The sequence below is a fragment of the Myxine glutinosa genome, chromosome 10 (genome assembly GCF_964187855.1).
Source record: "Myxine glutinosa chromosome 10, kmMyxGlut1.1, whole genome shotgun sequence".
In the NCBI taxonomy this organism is placed as follows: Eukaryota; Metazoa; Chordata; class Myxini; order Myxiniformes; family Myxinidae; genus Myxine; species Myxine glutinosa.
The window spans coordinates 100583883-100600167 of NC_136270.1; the positions used below are offsets into that span (position 1 = coordinate 100583883).

At 49.5% G+C, this 16285-nt stretch overlaps 1 protein-coding gene across 8 annotated transcripts in view; it reads left to right on the forward strand.

Annotated features, from left to right (window-relative positions):
• Nucleotides 1-15877, forward strand: part of LOC137433902 (late secretory pathway protein AVL9 homolog) — a 42968-nt gene extending 27091 nt beyond the window's left edge. For all 8 annotated transcript variants that reach the window (XM_068126378.2, XM_068126379.2, XM_078785936.1 and 5 more), the window contains 6 exons: nt 511-645; nt 754-970; nt 1754-1871; nt 3223-3276; nt 6268-6356; nt 13271-15877. In XM_068126378.2, the coding sequence (XP_067982479.2) occupies nt 511-645; nt 754-970; nt 1754-1871; nt 3223-3276; nt 6268-6356; nt 13271-13386 (729 nt within the window). In that variant the 3' untranslated portion in view covers nt 13387-15877. The remainder of the gene's footprint in view (nt 1-510; nt 646-753; nt 971-1753; nt 1872-3222; nt 3277-6267; nt 6357-13270) is intronic.
• The last annotated feature ends 408 nt before the right edge of the window (nt 15878-16285 follow it).

The following is a 16285-nucleotide window of genomic DNA, read 5'->3' on the forward strand; positions in this document are numbered from 1 at the left end:
GATCCGACCTATCGGTGGGATACAAAACGTAAACAGTTTAGCTTGGCGAAGGTACGCTGCCTACTGATTGCCGTTCTAGTTTCTCGTGTTTATGCAGGAACTGAGACTGTTCCATTGCACTCTTCTTTCCAGGGATTCAAGCAAGTGGTGCACCACCATCTCGTCTCCCCTCCCCAATCACTACTTACGATCTTTTCTACCCCCATAAACCCTACCTCAATCGACCCCTTAACTTGCAGTTTACTGTTTCCTACTCTCTATTTCATTCCTTGCCTGGTATGTTGTGTTCAAATATTACTCTGCTGTCAGTGCGTTGCTATTGTACCCTCTGTCTCCTTACCTCAACCCTAACATCGAAACATGTGTTTGTTTGCACAACATACAGCTCTTTGCACAAGTTCTTTTCAATATCTGTTCAACATGTGCAACAAATGATGCAACTATAGTGGTTTGTGGTGAGACTATATTTACAGCCTTTGGGTCCTGATTTTCCAACTTGTCACTCTGCAGGGATATGCCTGCCTGCCGTACCTGTCTCTGCAGCAACACATTTTACTCGGTGAAACCTCCTTGCGCGGCTTCATTGTCGGTGCCACAAACTTCCTCTTCCGCAGGCAGAAGCACCTCACCGACGTGGCAGTGGATGTATGTATCGTAGTTGTGTGTACACTTTATCCCACACGCTTTGTGCACCAACGTATTTCCTTGTATGTGTAGGCTCTCACTCCCCACCCTGCCTGATTATTTGCCAAGGTGGAGTCGTGCCAGCTGGAGTTCCACGACGACAGTCTGTCCCCGTTGCTCGAGCTGACCACGGCTGACCTGCGCTTTATTAGCTTTCTGGTGCAGCATGTGGGTGAAGCAGCAGAAGGAGACATTGCTAGTACCAGCTGGGAGGGGAGTGAGGACTGGCTGCGGGCACAGTTTCGACTTTACCTGCTCTCTCTTCTCACCACCACTCTCGAGTCAGGTATAAAAAAAAAAGTCTGGCATGGTTAAAAAAAAAAAAATCACAGAACCGCCATAAAGGGTCCATGAATGATACAGTACGGTTCACCAGAGGACCTGGGTTTGATTCCTGGTCTTGGCATGCAATTTTCCCACATATGTCAATTAAATGTATACGTATATATATATTTACTTGGGAGCGTGACGAAGGGTTGGCGTCAGGAAGGGCATCCAGCCATAAAAACATTGCCTCAAACAGGGAACCATGATTGTCATGGGGCCCGCAAGGCTAACCCCCGCTCTAGCGAGGAAAAATGGCCTTTTAAAATGCATGTTGTTGTATATATATTTACTTGCTACTGAATGATCGTTTTAAGGCCATTTTCCCCGCTAGAGCGGGGGTTAGCCTTGCGGGCCCCATGACAATCATGGTTCCCTGTTTGAGGCAATGTTTTTATGGCTGGATGCCCTTCCTGACGCCAACCCTTCGTCATGCTCTTACGATGCGCAGGGATACGGTGTACCTATTCTAATTCGGGGTACACACCGTGATCATTCATCCCAGCAAGCTGGTACTCAATTTGCCGACCTCGGAAGGATGACAGGCTGAGTCAACCCCCCTGGCGTTAATTCAGCGATCGACCGGGATTCGAACCCAGGATCCTTGGATCCCAAGCCGGCACCCTAATCGCTAAGCCAACACCAGGGTTGATTTACTTGCTACTGCAACCCTGATAACGAGTCGGCACGTGTGCTGCGTCGATAGAATTTGATCTTCACACGAGGTTTGCTGTTTGTCACACAGACAATGAAGTGCTGCTATCAGACTATGGTTCAGCGTTTGTGCAGGCCTGGCAAAATACACACAACTACCGTGTTTGGAACATTGCAAGACGCACAGCTCTGCATGGCATTCAAGCAGGGTGAGTTGTACCAGAACGTCTGTCTGTCTGTTCATTCTCGCGTTTTGCATTTGTCGTATTTTAAAAGTAATTATCTTTTCTATCCAAGTATAACCAGCAATTGTCTCTTTGCCCCCATTCCCCCTCCTTGTACATCTGCCATTCCCCAGTATTATTATTATTATTTTTCTATACAAAGTTGAAGAGCTGGAATACAGAATGTAAAATAACATAGACGATGAAGAACAACAACATAGTGGAAAAACAAGAGGGGATGGGGTGGGGGTGGGGGGGGGGGTGGGGAGGGAACACCCACAGCATCTTGGCGGAAGAATTTGCATGAGATCAATAGGAGTGGGAGGAGGGCAAAAGGGGTGAACAAGCTGGAAATGAAGCTCAAAGAGAGCAAGAGGAAGGAAAAACTGGGGATGAAGCAGAAATGGAACAAAAACACAAAAAGAGGGAGAAAAAAGAATCTCATTTTGTCCTGCATGTTCAAAACAATTTTTAACCCGCGCACGCGAAGCAAAAAGTGAAGTTAAGCAATTGTATCATGTCTGTCCATCTGTCCAAACTATCCGTTGATGATTGAGGAACAGCTTATTCAAATTGAATGTTATATTTTGAACAAGAATAGGAATAGAAGACAAGTTTCTCATTTTGACGTACCTTGGCGCTGAATTTGTCCCGATCACACATGAGAGTGCAGAGAGGAGTGAGGTAATTTTTTTTACTGTGCCTGTCTGGCGGTCAAACAAAATTTGAAATCATTGCAAACAGGAAACTTAATGTTTTTAATGACGTCACAAAGGACACAAACAACAGGCATGAATAACTTATGTAACGTTTTAGATGGGGTGGTGTAATAGACACTGGGTAAAATGACCGTATAACATATATAAAAAAATCTCTACGCCTTTAAACTTTTATGTAGAAGAAATTTAATATTTGAATGCTGTATAACACAAATCGCCTTCATAATACTACCAGGAACCATGCAATGTATTGATGTGTAGCATTAGAGGGCGTGGCATGCGAGACAGTACAGTATCAGGGATGAAGAAGAAGCTGCCATATGGCTATGTAAATCTATGTTGATCAATAAAGCCTCCATCTCCTAAACTGCGACTCTGTCATCTTATTACAGTGTATAATGTGATGTATAAGACTGCTTTGGGAGCACTAAACTAAACTTCTTAATTTAAAATCATTATTTTATTAAAATTGAAGTATAAACTTGAACACTGCTTGGGGTACCATGTTCTATGAAATCTCTAGTTCCAGGTGTTGAAATGTATGAAAAATTGTCACACAGCTTCTGCAAAGTAAAGTTGATTGAGTGACTTGTTTTTTGTGAACAATCCCACCACAGGCATCCTTTCCAGGGAAATTACTCCGTTGCTGATGTGAAGCTCAGACTTGCACAGTAAGTGTTCCCGGTATTGTCGTGTGGCATACCTCAATTGTGCAATTGATTTCGGTTTTTTAATGCCATATTCGGATATGAGCTGTCACAGTCATTCCATGTACCGATCACCTTGTTGTGCAGGTATGTTGCTTCCATGGGTGCTGAAGATATTGGAACGAGATGCAATAGTGAAAGAAATGACACCGTGTAGCAGTTCCCAGTGGTGGTGTTAGAGGGTATCACAAGTGATGCTTCAGAGCCATTAATTGTAGCACGAGAAAGAGGCCTTCACCTTGTTTTTGCACTTGCATAGCTTATGCTGCTTTAGACTTGACTACAAAAATTCCAGAATTCCCATATTTTCTTGACTTTTTCTGCCTCGGAAAAACGGCATGTTAAGTTGCTTAGGTTCCAGCTTTTGAGTGTCGTTCCATGTGGATAATATCCTGGAGTTTTTCCGAGGCTGCTTCCAATAACAAGGACAAGAAAAAAGAGCAATCAAAGATTGCAGACCCTCGCCAGGATATAGAGTTGCAATTTTTTTCGGTTTTTCCAAAATGGCGGCCATACCACGTGGCGTATTACGTCATAATTATAATTTTAAAATTCTACAGGTGGAGTTGCACATATGGTGAAAATTTCCTGTCAATCGGACCAACAGTTGCAGAGAAAACAAGTGTTACGCCTCGGTCCCCCATCGTTGAAGTGATGCGAGTTGACAAAGTGGAAGACGCAAGGCGGCCATCTTGGATTTTGACGTGGCGACCCAATTTTCAATAGCGTTGTCCCTTATGTGTAGATACACCCACACACCAGATTAGAAGTTGGTAGTTCGTTTATTTTTCAAGATATTCCGCTCACAAGGTTCAGACATACATGGCGGCGGCCGTCTTGGATTTTGACGTGGGTTGCACCCACACACCAAATTAGAATTCGGTCCTTCGCTTACGCATGCACGCACGGACGCACGCACACACACACACACACACACACACACACACACACACACACACACACACACACACACACACGCACGCACGGGAAAACCATAGTCCCCGTTTCGCTCCGCGGTGCGACAATCATATTTATTCTGTGCGGACAAACAAACGGACTCAAATGCAATACCATCTCCTCAGGTGAGGGTAACAATGATAATAGCATTACAATAATATAAACATTATTACAAAATAATAATATCATGTATAATAATAATTTAACGATAATAACTTGATCCCCCACCCCCCTGGCCTCTTCCTGCAGGGAGTGGGGTGTTTCTCGTATACGAAATATGATTTGTACGAAATTATTGTTGCTCATTACCTCCGCCACCAAAGGTGGATGGGGGTTATGTTTTCACCCCTGTCTGTCCGTTTGTGAACAAAATATCTCAAAACGTTGTGGACGGATTTGGACGAAAATTGGCAGAAATGTAGCGCATGTCACAAGGACGAAATGATTGTATTTTGGTGAAGATCCGGATTCGGATACTAGAATTTTAAAAGTGATTCTTCACCATTGAGAGATTGGGCCAAAAACAACACATACCAGGATATCTCAAAAAGTTGTGGACGGATTTGGACGAAATTTGACACAAATGTAGCGCATGTCACAAGGACGAAATGATTGTATTTTGGTGAAGATCCGGATTCGGATACTAGAATTTTTAAAGTGATTCTTCACCATTGAGAGATTGGGCCAAAAACGACGCATACCAGGATATCTCAAAAAGTTATGGACGGATTTGGACGAAACGTGGTGCACCAGTTGGGTGTCTGACAAGGACAAATAGATTCGAATTTGGTGAAGATCTGAATATGGATTGGGATATGAGTTACTTTTTTTTTTTTTCGTAAGATTCTTCACCATTCCATAATGGATCGGGCCAAAAATTATACATTTCGGGATATCTCAAAGTTATGGATGGATTTGGACGAAACTTGGGGGAGGTTGTGTGTGTGACGAGGAAGAATCGATTCGATTTTTGATTGATAAAGTGATTCTTCACCATTGGCCAACCAATCATTCATATGGCCAACCAGGTGGAGGTATGCTCTCTACTGAGTGCCGTTCTAGTTATAACCAGGTTTTGTGGAAAGGGCGGGGGGGGGGGGGGATCTATAACTTGCCTGTGGTAAGTGTAACATGAATGTCAGGGTAAAATGTAACGTCAAGGTAAAAAAGGTATGATGGGCCAGGTGAGGACTTTCCATCACAAAAGGCCACCACGATCTGTCTGGCCAGTGTGCCAGCTACGGCAGTGTAATGCACTGTTGGGTTGAGAATAAAAGATTCACTTTTATTTTTATGGGGGCCGTCCCGTGGGTGGGATGACCTGGAGGAGGACTCTGCCCTAGAGGACGAAGAAACACGCAGAAGTGACCATGGATATAGAGAAGAGAACGAAGACTCCAGAACTCCCAGGGAGGGTGAAGGGAAGTGGAGAGAATGGACACCAAAGAGCTTCCGGCGGACAGACAGATTGGAGTGCGAAGAATAATTAGGGACGATTGAAACCGGGAAGGGCCTTGAGAGGAGAGAAAGGACACAACAGAGAGCTTCCGACGTGCAGGACTCGTGTGAACAAGCAGCGTCGGGTCATAATTGAGCGCAGTGCAGTCAACGAAAGACACCGTTCGCACCAGGATCCTTTGTTCCAGAAAACAGCCGGAGGCACCGTGTCAAGGGAACGTCTGACGTGACAATATACGATGAGCGAGTTCTGTTATGAGGAGTGCAGTTGGAGGCCATTTGGCCCTTCAAGCCTGCGCAATGGTTGCCAAGCTATGGTTGCTTGTCCGTGCACCTATATTGTTTTTTCCCAGGAGGGTGCATATGTACTATCACCCACTGCACAGCATTTCTCTCTTGCATCCCATTTTGTCATCTTGGATTATATGGAGGATAAATCTTTGGTTATTGTTATGACTACTTGTTTGATGTTAATTCGTTACAATATGAAAAGGATTCTGTGTTTCCTTCCTTCCCTTCATGTGATATACCGTTCCCTAGCTCTATGCAGCGCAGCGAGAGTGGAAGGAAACTCGGTAGCGCCATTGCCAATACAAGCCGGTCCGTCATGCAAACAGGCCGTGCCGTTGGTAAGACCCTTTTCCTTTTATTTGAGCCCTGCGTTGTCACCCCGAGCACCTTTGATATCTACTCACATTGATGCATTTACTGTATATAAAAACAAATGAAGATATCTTGTTACATGATTTATATGCTTTTAAAAGCATCTACTCTGCGCAGCAACATTTAACTGGTGATTTATTTTTGATTGTGAACCGAACTCATTGTTAAAACATCTATTGTTAAAAAGAGGCCTTTATTGGCCTTTTCGATCACGTAATGTGATAATATTTTGATGTGGATAAGCATAGCTGACGATTGTCAGCATAAAGAATACCTGAGATTTTCCGACTTTTTGTTGTATTAAAGCGCGGCGTTACGCGCGCTGCTTGTGAGCAAGGAGGAAGCGGACAAGCGGTAACATATAAACGTCTTTATTGTAAGACTGCACTGTAACACTGAACTCCTCCGGGCTGGTCGCCCGGTGTATATCATGAGGCCACGCCTACCCCTCGGGCGTGGCCACCGCCCACTTGGTGCGTGGAATGATGTCACCATGCCAGTGGGCTTTTGTGTCCGCCACACGCGCCCCCCCAGAATTCCCGCGCACCTGGAGGGCCAGTTTGCGGGGCAGACGAATGACCCGGCCGAAGCGCCCCCTGGCGATCGGCGGCGTCCGGGGTGCAGGGATACCAGGTGGGATGCCCCTGGCTGCCCCTGGGATGGGTGCAGGACCGGGGGGCGCCGTGGCGGCGGGGCTGGGCGGTGCCGGGGGTCCGCCCGCAGGAGGGCGGCCCCGACGTGGGGGTCGGGCCACTGGCGGTGGATGGTCCACATCGAGGTGGGCCGGCTTGAGGCGGTCTACCGAAACGCGGTCAGGAGTACCGCCGATGTCCAGGGTGAAGTGCTTCGCCCCGGTCTCCAGCACGCGGAAAGGCCCGTCGTACGGGGGCCGCAGTGGTGTCCGATGGGCATCGTGGCGGACGAAGACGTACTCCGCCGTGCGAAGCTCCGGGGCGACGTGCGTCGGTGGGTGCCCGTGGCATGCCGTTGGCACCGGGGCGAACCTCTGGGCGGTCTCTCGCCCGGCACCCGCAGCGGTTGCCCGAAGACCAACTCCGCCGCGGATGCGCGCAGGTCCTCCTTGGGCGCCGTCCGGAGGCCCAGCAGGACCCAGGGGAGCCTGTCGACCCAGCCGCCGTCGCGGAGGGTGGCCCGGAGCGCGGCCTTCAATGAGCGGTGAAATCGCTCACACAGGCCGTTAGCCTGGGGGTGGTAGGCCGTGGTTCGGTGCAGCCGGACCCCGAGCCCCTGCGCAACCGCCCCCCAGAGCTCCGAGGTGAACTGGGGGCCGCGGTCGGATGAGATGTCTGAGGTGGCGCCGAACCGGGCGACCCAGGTGGCGATGAAAGCCTGCGCGACATCGGCCGCCGTTGTCGACGCCAAGGGCACGGCCTCCGGCCACCGGGTGGTGCGGTCCACCATGGTGAGGACGTAGGTGAAACCCCGCGAGGGGGGCAGAGGTCCCACCAGGTCCACGTGGACGTGGTCAAACCGGCGTTCCGGCACCGTGAACGGGGCCAACGGGGCCTGGGTGTGCCGGTGCACCTTGGCGCGCTGGCACGCGAGGCACGTCCTGGCCCAGCCGCGGACGGCCTTCCGGAGGCCATGCCAGACGAACTTGTCGGCGATCAGCCTTTGGGAGGCCCTCGCGCCCGGGTGGGACAGGCCGTGGATGGCGTCAAACACCTGGCGCTGCCAGCCCGCGGGCACAATGGGGCGAGGACGCCCGAGGGAGACGTCGCACAAGAGGGCCGCGCCCGTGACGTCGAACGGCACCTCGGTGACGCGGAGGCCCGTGACGGCGGTCCGCAAGGCCTGGACGTCGGGGTCAGCGGCCTGGTCCGCTGCCATCCGGGCATAGTCGATGCCGAGGTGGACTGCGTGGGCGACGGCCCGGGAAAGGCAATCCGCCACCGGGTTGTCCTTCCCCGCGACGTGCTGGATGTCCGTCGTGTACTCGGACACGGCCGAGAGGTGACGCTGCTGCCGGGCCGACCACGGCTCGGTGACCTTGCCCATCGCGAAGATCAGCGGCTTGTGGTCGACGAAGGCAGTGAACGCCCGGCCCTCGAGCAGATGGCGGAAGTGCCTGACCGCCAAGTGAAGTCCGAGCAACTCGCGGTCGAAGGTACTGTAACGGCGTTCGGGCGGGCGAAGCTGCCGGCTAAAGAACGCCAGCGGTTGCCAAGCTCCACGCACCCATTGCTCGTGCACCGCGCCCACCGCGTAGTCCGAGGCATCGGTGGTGAGGGCGATCGGTGCATCGGGCGCCGGGTGCGCGAGCATGGTGGCGTTAGCCAAGGCGAGCTTCGCGCCCGTGAACGCCGTGTCCATCTGCTCGGTCCAGGTAACGTCGCCTTTGCCCGGCTTACCTCGGAGAGCTTCGTGCAGGGGGCGCAGGAGCTGGGCGATACGGGGCAGGAACCGATGGTAAAAGTTCACCATGCCCAGGAACTCCTGCAGCCCTCTGATCGTGCGGGGGCGCGGAAACCCCTTCACCGCCTCCACCTTGGCCGGCAGGGGGACGGCGCCGTGCCTGGTGACACGGTGCCCCAGAAAATCGATTGTGGCGGCGCCGAACCGGCACTTTGCGGGGTTCACAATCAGGCCATGCTGGCCCAGGCGTTCGAAGAGCGTGCGGAGGTGGCGTAGGTGCTCTTCGCGGGACGCGCTGGCGACGAGGATATCGTCCAGGTAGACGTAGACAAAATCCAAGTCGCGCAGGACGCTGTCCATCAGTCGCTGGAACGCCTGAGCCGCATTCTTCAGACCGAAGGGCATGCGCAGGAACTCGAAGAGTCCGAATGGCGTGATGACCGCCGTCTTCGGGACGTCCTCCGGCCTGACGGGGACCTGATGGTAGCCGCGTATGAGGTCCACCTTCAAGAAGAAGGACCTGCCCGCCAAACGGGCGGAAAAGTCCTGAATGTGGGGGACGGGGTAGCGGTCGGGAGTCATGGCGTCATTGAGACGGCGATAGTCCCCGCACGGTCGCCATCCCCCGCCGGGCTTCGGCACGATGTGCAGCGGCGACGCCCAAGCGCTCTCTGAGCGCCGAACGATGCCGAGTCGCTCCAGGGTAGCGAACTCCGCTTTTGCCACCGCCAGCTTCGTCGGCTCGAGGCGGCGTGCCCGGGCGTAGACCGGTGGCCCGACGGTGGGGATGTGATGGGCCACCCCGTGCTTGACGGCCCCCGCCGAGAAGGTGGGCCGCGTGAGGGCCGGGAAGCCGGCGAGGAGGCGGGTGAATGCGTCCGCTGCCGGAAGCGTACAGACCAACGTGGCCGGAACCGAATCGTTCGGCAAGCCGCTTGGCAAGCCGCTCGTTGAGCTGGGCAACGCACACGCGAGCGAGCTGAACGTCTCGGCCTGGACAAGCCGTCTGCGCTTGACGTCGACCAGGAGCCCATTAGCGCACAGGAAGTCCGCGCCAAGCAGTGCCATGGGCACGTCGGCGGTGACGAACGTCCATCGGAAAACCTGCCCTCCAAACCGCAGAGAGAGGCAGCGTTTTCCGTACGTACGGATGGGCGTCCCGTTCGCGGCAAGCAGCGCGGGGCCCCCACCCGCGGCGTGCTTGTCTGACGTGCCGGCGGGAATGACTCACCTGCGCTCCCGTGTCGCACAGGTAACGGCGCCCGGAGAAGGTGTCCGTTATGAACAGCAGGCTGCTCGAACGGCCGGCGCTCATCGCCACAATTGAGCGCCGGCCCGGGCATTTCCCGACCCGTTGAAGGAGCACGGCGGATGACACCGCCGAGCTTCGTGGCCGAACTTGGCGTGGAACCAGCACCAGGTGGTGGAGCTGGAGGAGCGCGGCTGGCTCCGCCAGGCCGGTGGAGTCGACGGGTTTCCCCGCGGTGGCGGTTTTCGCCGCGGCGGTGGGCGGGGCGTGGCGGCGTTCACGAGGTGCGTATCAGCATGCTGCTGAACCTCAGCGTGCTGTAGAAGATGATGCTGTGGAACATCAGCGTTGAAGGCCGTGACGGCCACGCCAACGCTCGCCCGCGTGTCCGAAGCGGCGAAGTACTTGTCCGCCTCGGCCGCCAATGCTCGGGGTTCCGTTAGCCCGGTCCCGGCCAACGCGAGGCGAACCTGCGCTGGAAGTTGGCGACGGAAAAGCGCCCGGAATAGCGAACCGGGGGCTTCGTCGCCCAACAGTGACAGCATATGGTCCATTCGGACCGACGGGCGCGTCTCACCGAGCTCGGGGAGATCCAGGAGGCGGTCGGCCCGTGCGTCGTCCGTAAGGCTGAACGTGGCTAGGAGTAGCCGCTTGAGTGCCTCGTACTTGTGGCCGTCCGGTGGGTGGCGAAGGACGGACACAACTCGAGCGGCCGTGCCGGGCCCGAGGGAGGCGACGACGTGGCAGTAGCGCGTGTCATCGCCGGTGAGGTGCCGAAGCTGAAATTGGGCTTCGGCCTGGACGAACCAGACTTCGGCCTGAGCCTCCCAAAATTCCGGAAGTTTGACGAAGGCGGCCATGGCGATGGCGTCGCGTGTGGAAGGATCGCTCCGGCAGATCCAACGTCGAGGGTCACCAGTAAAGCGCGGCGTTACGCGCGCTGCTTGTGAGCAAGGAGGAAGCGGACAAGCGGTAACATATAAACGTCTTTATTGTAAGACTGCACTGTAACACTGAACTCCTCCGGGCTGGTCGCCCGGTGTATATCATGAGGCCACGCCTACCCCTCGGGCGTGGCCACCGCCCACTTGGTGCGTGGAATGATGTCACCACGCCAGTGGGCTTTTGTGTCCGCCACAGTATTATAATAAATGCAGTTTAAAAAAAAAAATCATTTTAATCGTTCTTGACTGTCAAGTTGGAATCATACTAAAATACGCCATTTGTCTGTCTGATGAATTTTTGACGCCAATACATTCTGTCGTTACTTATCAATCTCAACCAAACTTGACAGGATGACGAAGGGTTACACAATGAAGGTTGTAGCGCATTCATTTGCCCCCCCTCCCCAAGGGGGTTTTCTCCCCCCGAGGGAGTTTGCCCGCCATTGCCATCAATGGGGTTGCACGTTGAGGTGTATATAAATATTAAATTAGCTTTATCGTGGCGTTTTTCCAAAGACACTTTTAATAACAAAATTAATGATAATCACATATTGTTTATGTTATTACAAAACAATATTAATACTAATAATGTCCCACTTCCCCAAGGCGTTTTTCCTGCAGTGATAACGTGTATAAACAGCTTATAGTTTTAATGGCGTTTGTGGGAGAAACGGCTTCTACAGGAAGAATAAAATATTATAAACCACAAACACGTATGCTTATCTTTTTAAACAGTCGCTGATGCTCTTTATAACACTAAATGAAGAAATTTGGAGGAATCCCGGCATCCGTGAAGTAAGGTCTACTTTGAGAACTGAGCGAAGATCTACTGTACTCTATATAACCCACAAATGTTGGGTTCATAACATGGCCCTTTCTGCCGCTACCGTGGCATTTTTCGTAGCGAACTTTTGAAACTCGCTCCTGCTGTTACATACGAAACTGAAAGGGAAAAGCTCGGGTTGTGCTCCTTTACCAAGCAGCTAGCTAGGCGCTTACCAAGCTAGCCGTTCCTTAACAGTTTTGAATAGAGTGCTTGCTCGAATGCTTAAACCACTTGGCGATCTCTTCACAAAAAACTTGGTAAATGAACACACACCCAATGTTCTTGAGACCCAACCATAGATCGACTGTAATCTATATACCCCAAAGTTATACGTTTTTTAAATTGGAAAAATAATTTATCATGCCCACAATAACTAGAATGGCTGTTGGTATAGCGCGTACCTCCGCCAGGCTCAACAGTTTACGTTTTGGATCCAACTGATAGGCCGGATCCGAACCAAAATCGAATCGGCTTGTTCTCGTCACCGAACCAACTCATCCACCTAGCGCTGTCATAATCCGCCTGCGATAAACCGTGAATACGCGTGGCACAGGGCCGCAAATGTAGAAGCAGGTCGCATTTTATCAACCGTGAATACCCGGGGTCGGCGAATGTTGGGACCGCAAATGTCTGTGTCCAACTGCAGTTCAATATGCAATGTAATAAGACAACATAGTCGGTTTAGGAGATGAAGGCATTGTTGATCACCATGGAACACAGCGTCAATTGGCATCGTACATAGCCATATTGGTGGCCCCTTCTTCACCCCAATATGCACCCCCTCGCATGTCTCACACACTTCACAAGGGCTGCGCTTAACATTCCTATTACGTAAACCACCCTATAGAACCGGTCTAAGTAGTGAAAAAAAATGGAGGTTCCTGGAAGTATTGTGAAGGCAATTTGTGTTCTCCAGTGGAGGGGGAGATGGAAGGGGGAATTATAAATGATTTATGTAAATGTGTTCTGTGTCGTGCAACCTGGTGGTGGCAGTGGGTATCACAATTCCCTTTTTTACCTGGGCGACGCTGAGGTTAAAGCATTCTTTGCACGGACAAATTAATTTTAGCAACCAGGAAGACTAATTGGTCCGTCAGAGAAGCAATGGATAGGCCCCGATCGTAAACTGATAAGATGGACGGACATGAACCAATTACTTAACCCAGATTAGCGCTTCGCATGCACAGGGTAATTAAAAAAAATAATATCGTATCTGGGTCCAGATCTTCATCAAAATCAAATCAATTCGTCTTTTTCACAGACCAGACCTGTGTCTACCTAATTTCGTCTGAATCCGTCCATAACTTTACATAGTTATCGTGCTCACAGACAGACAGGGGTGAAACAACCTCCATCCACCTGAGGTGGTTAAGGTGATAATGCGTCCTTGGCACTTGTACTCATTGCTGTCCATGTGAATGATAAAGAGGTACAGTAGGTATAAGTGAACATTGGAGAGATGTATTGATACTGTTGTGTGCCTAGGCCATTCGGTGGGAGGTGTACTGAGCGGTGCTTCCACTACATTCTCTTCACTACTTTCTTACCTCATATCGTCGTCTGGGCCTTGCCTTCCTCAGCTTCCTGATGATGACAATTAGAGGCCTTCATCTTCCACCTCGATGACCTCCTTGTAATAATATTTGAATATATATATAATTATATATATATACATATATATCTACATATATTCATACATATACACACACACTCATCCCCCTCTGCTCAAAACTAATATGGTGCGAGGTTCAGATGAACACCACGTTTGACATTTGTTCCCCTCCAGATGTTTTAATGCAAATACACATTTAAATGTGCAATTATTTTGGCCTTATTTCCACCAAACTTTAATGCCATCTTTTCAACAGAAAACTTAGGACCATGTACAGTTCACATATGCATGAACGTTCGTTTGTTTTGTCACTCTTCTTCCCCCTCCACCCCAAAATTCTCCTAAAATTCCTCTCTATACAAAGAGTTCGGTCAAGCGGCCTGCATTTTCTCCTTTTTTTAACAAGGCAGCAGTTGAGTGTTAGGGAACATGTGAATCGTATCGAATAGTTTCCCTAATGTTTCGATTTCTCAAAATACAGCGTGGACTAATTTGGTACCCATTTGTTTTCTCCGACATCGCTCCGGATGTTCTTGGTTGAAGGACGATGAAAATACGAGCGAGTGTGTTGGAGGAAAATTGCTTGGGGTTAATCTGCTTGGGACCAATGGATTATTAGTTTGGTATAAGTGTGTGAAGGCCGCACAAGCATGTGATTTGGCATAACCTGCTCCAAAGACGTTTGCAGAAATTCTCCCAGCAAAAATAGTCATGTGATCCACTGTCGCACCTTCTCATAATGTAAACCTGTTAGCTTCTTCCCACCTGCGGGTCAACTTTCTTAGGAATCGGTACAGACTAGATAACAGCGATTATCCGTGCAAATACAGCTCAAATTTTCCAATGGACTCGAATATCAAGCCGATGTATCGTTTCACATCCGGGATTTTAAGGTTTTATCATTGGCGAGTAGGAAGAGTGAAATTGCTGATTATGGATTGAAATTCACCTTTCTAGTTGCAAGAAAAAAAACCCAACTTTTCCATTTCTGAATTCTCCCCCTTTTGGAAAAGTATAAAAGTTGTAACCTCAGTTTTAGTGGAACACACGAAGGCACAACGGCCCATCATCCCAGGCTCGTCCTTATTGGATGAATAATTTGCAGCGCAATATGCTCTTTCAACTAATCAGCAATTCTGTGGCGCTGCTAAAGCTTGATCAAGCTTTTAGCATTAGGGGTTCTACCCTCTTCCTCTATGTCCATTACACGTCGTCCTGTTCCCTGTAAAACTCACGCAAGCTGTTTCCCAACTTTTCCCTTTTTATTTATTTTGGTGTTGTCTTATGGAAGAGCAAAATGACGCAGGGTAGAGGGTAAACGGGTGAAGAAGAAAGCATTAGGAAGAATTAATTAAGGTCAGCATTGTTTAGACCTGACTTGGGGAGCCAAAGAACATCAGTTTCTGTAAGAATGTGTGAAACGTGGAGGACCGGGCCTGAGAAGAAAGGGTGCGAGAGCACGCAAGGCCAGAATAGAGCTGCAAGACTTCCAACCAGCCTCCCTTTACTTGGATATCTGTTCTTCCCTTTAATCGCCCTTCAATTTTCTCTTCCCTTAAACCAATCATCTCCCCACGCTTCACTACTAGTTTGCATATGTTGTACGTTGATGACTTTTCAGAGTACGAGCACTGTTGTTTCAGTGTGCCATTTCTGTGTCATCCCATTGTTGTAAAACAGTTTGTCCATCATTATGACTGTGTTTGTGTGAAAGAGGAATATTTGCCTTCCAAAAATATATATAAAAGTATAATTATTATTGCTTGTTTAAAAACGGCACCTTTACCAGGATGTCGATACGAAATGTACTAAATCTCGGGACTTTGTTCCAGTACACTGAAGATATTGTACAAATGATTTTGTTTCTCGTGTTAGAGTGTTATATATGATCCTTTATTGTAATTTAAAACGTATTTCAGAAACATTTGAATTTTGTGTGGTTTATATATACTGTATATACGTATTACACATAATTTTTTTTATATAGTCGAGGTCCGTGGAAGAGCGAGCACACTGAATGGATCAGGACACAACAGAACAAAAGGAACAGTAGACAGAGAGGGGAAACACCAACTGCAGGGTATAAGGATAAAATAGAGGGGGACTTTGACAATTAATGGGTGTGGGGAGGAATGAGGGGTAGGGGAGGACACAGAGTGGGCAAGATGGATAAAGAAGGAAAAACCGGCAACTTGGAAAGAGATGGGCCTGGAGATGACTGAATGGCTGAACTTCCTCAAATGCATTGGTAAGAAAGTAGATTGGGGGGAAAGAGGGGTGGGTTGGGGGAGTTGGCAGACGGTCCTTTCGGAGAGAGAGTGTGAGATTTGTCAGGTTTGAAAGACGTATTGCAAGTGTTTGAAAAAAAAAAACTAGAGCAATGTGACTTGCCAATATGCCTCCGCATAGTCTCTGCCTGTGACAATGGTTAGATGTCCTCGTTCACTGTCCTAAAAATAAACAAGTTTGATTTAAATCTCCAGCTGTTTTCAAGTATCACATTATCACCAGACATGACAGGTTTCACATCGATCAGAGAAAGGATTTTTTTTAAATTATTATCGGCTTTCAAGCTAATATGGCTGCCACTAATATGTATGGTGACATATGACCCATACATATGCAGAGTGACATTTAAAAAAATGCACACTGCATATGTATGGGTAGGGGATCACGTTTGTGAAGTTTCGTGTTGATTGGATAAGGTTCGTTTTTCTATCCAAGATGGCTGCAAAACCACGTGACCTACGACATCATTTTCAAACTACATGCAACAATGGATCGATATTTGTAAAATTTCGCATCAAAAGGTTAAGTGGTTTCAGTGATATCATTTTATATTTTTCTTCAATCCAATATGGCTGCCAAACCATGTGACCTATCATGTC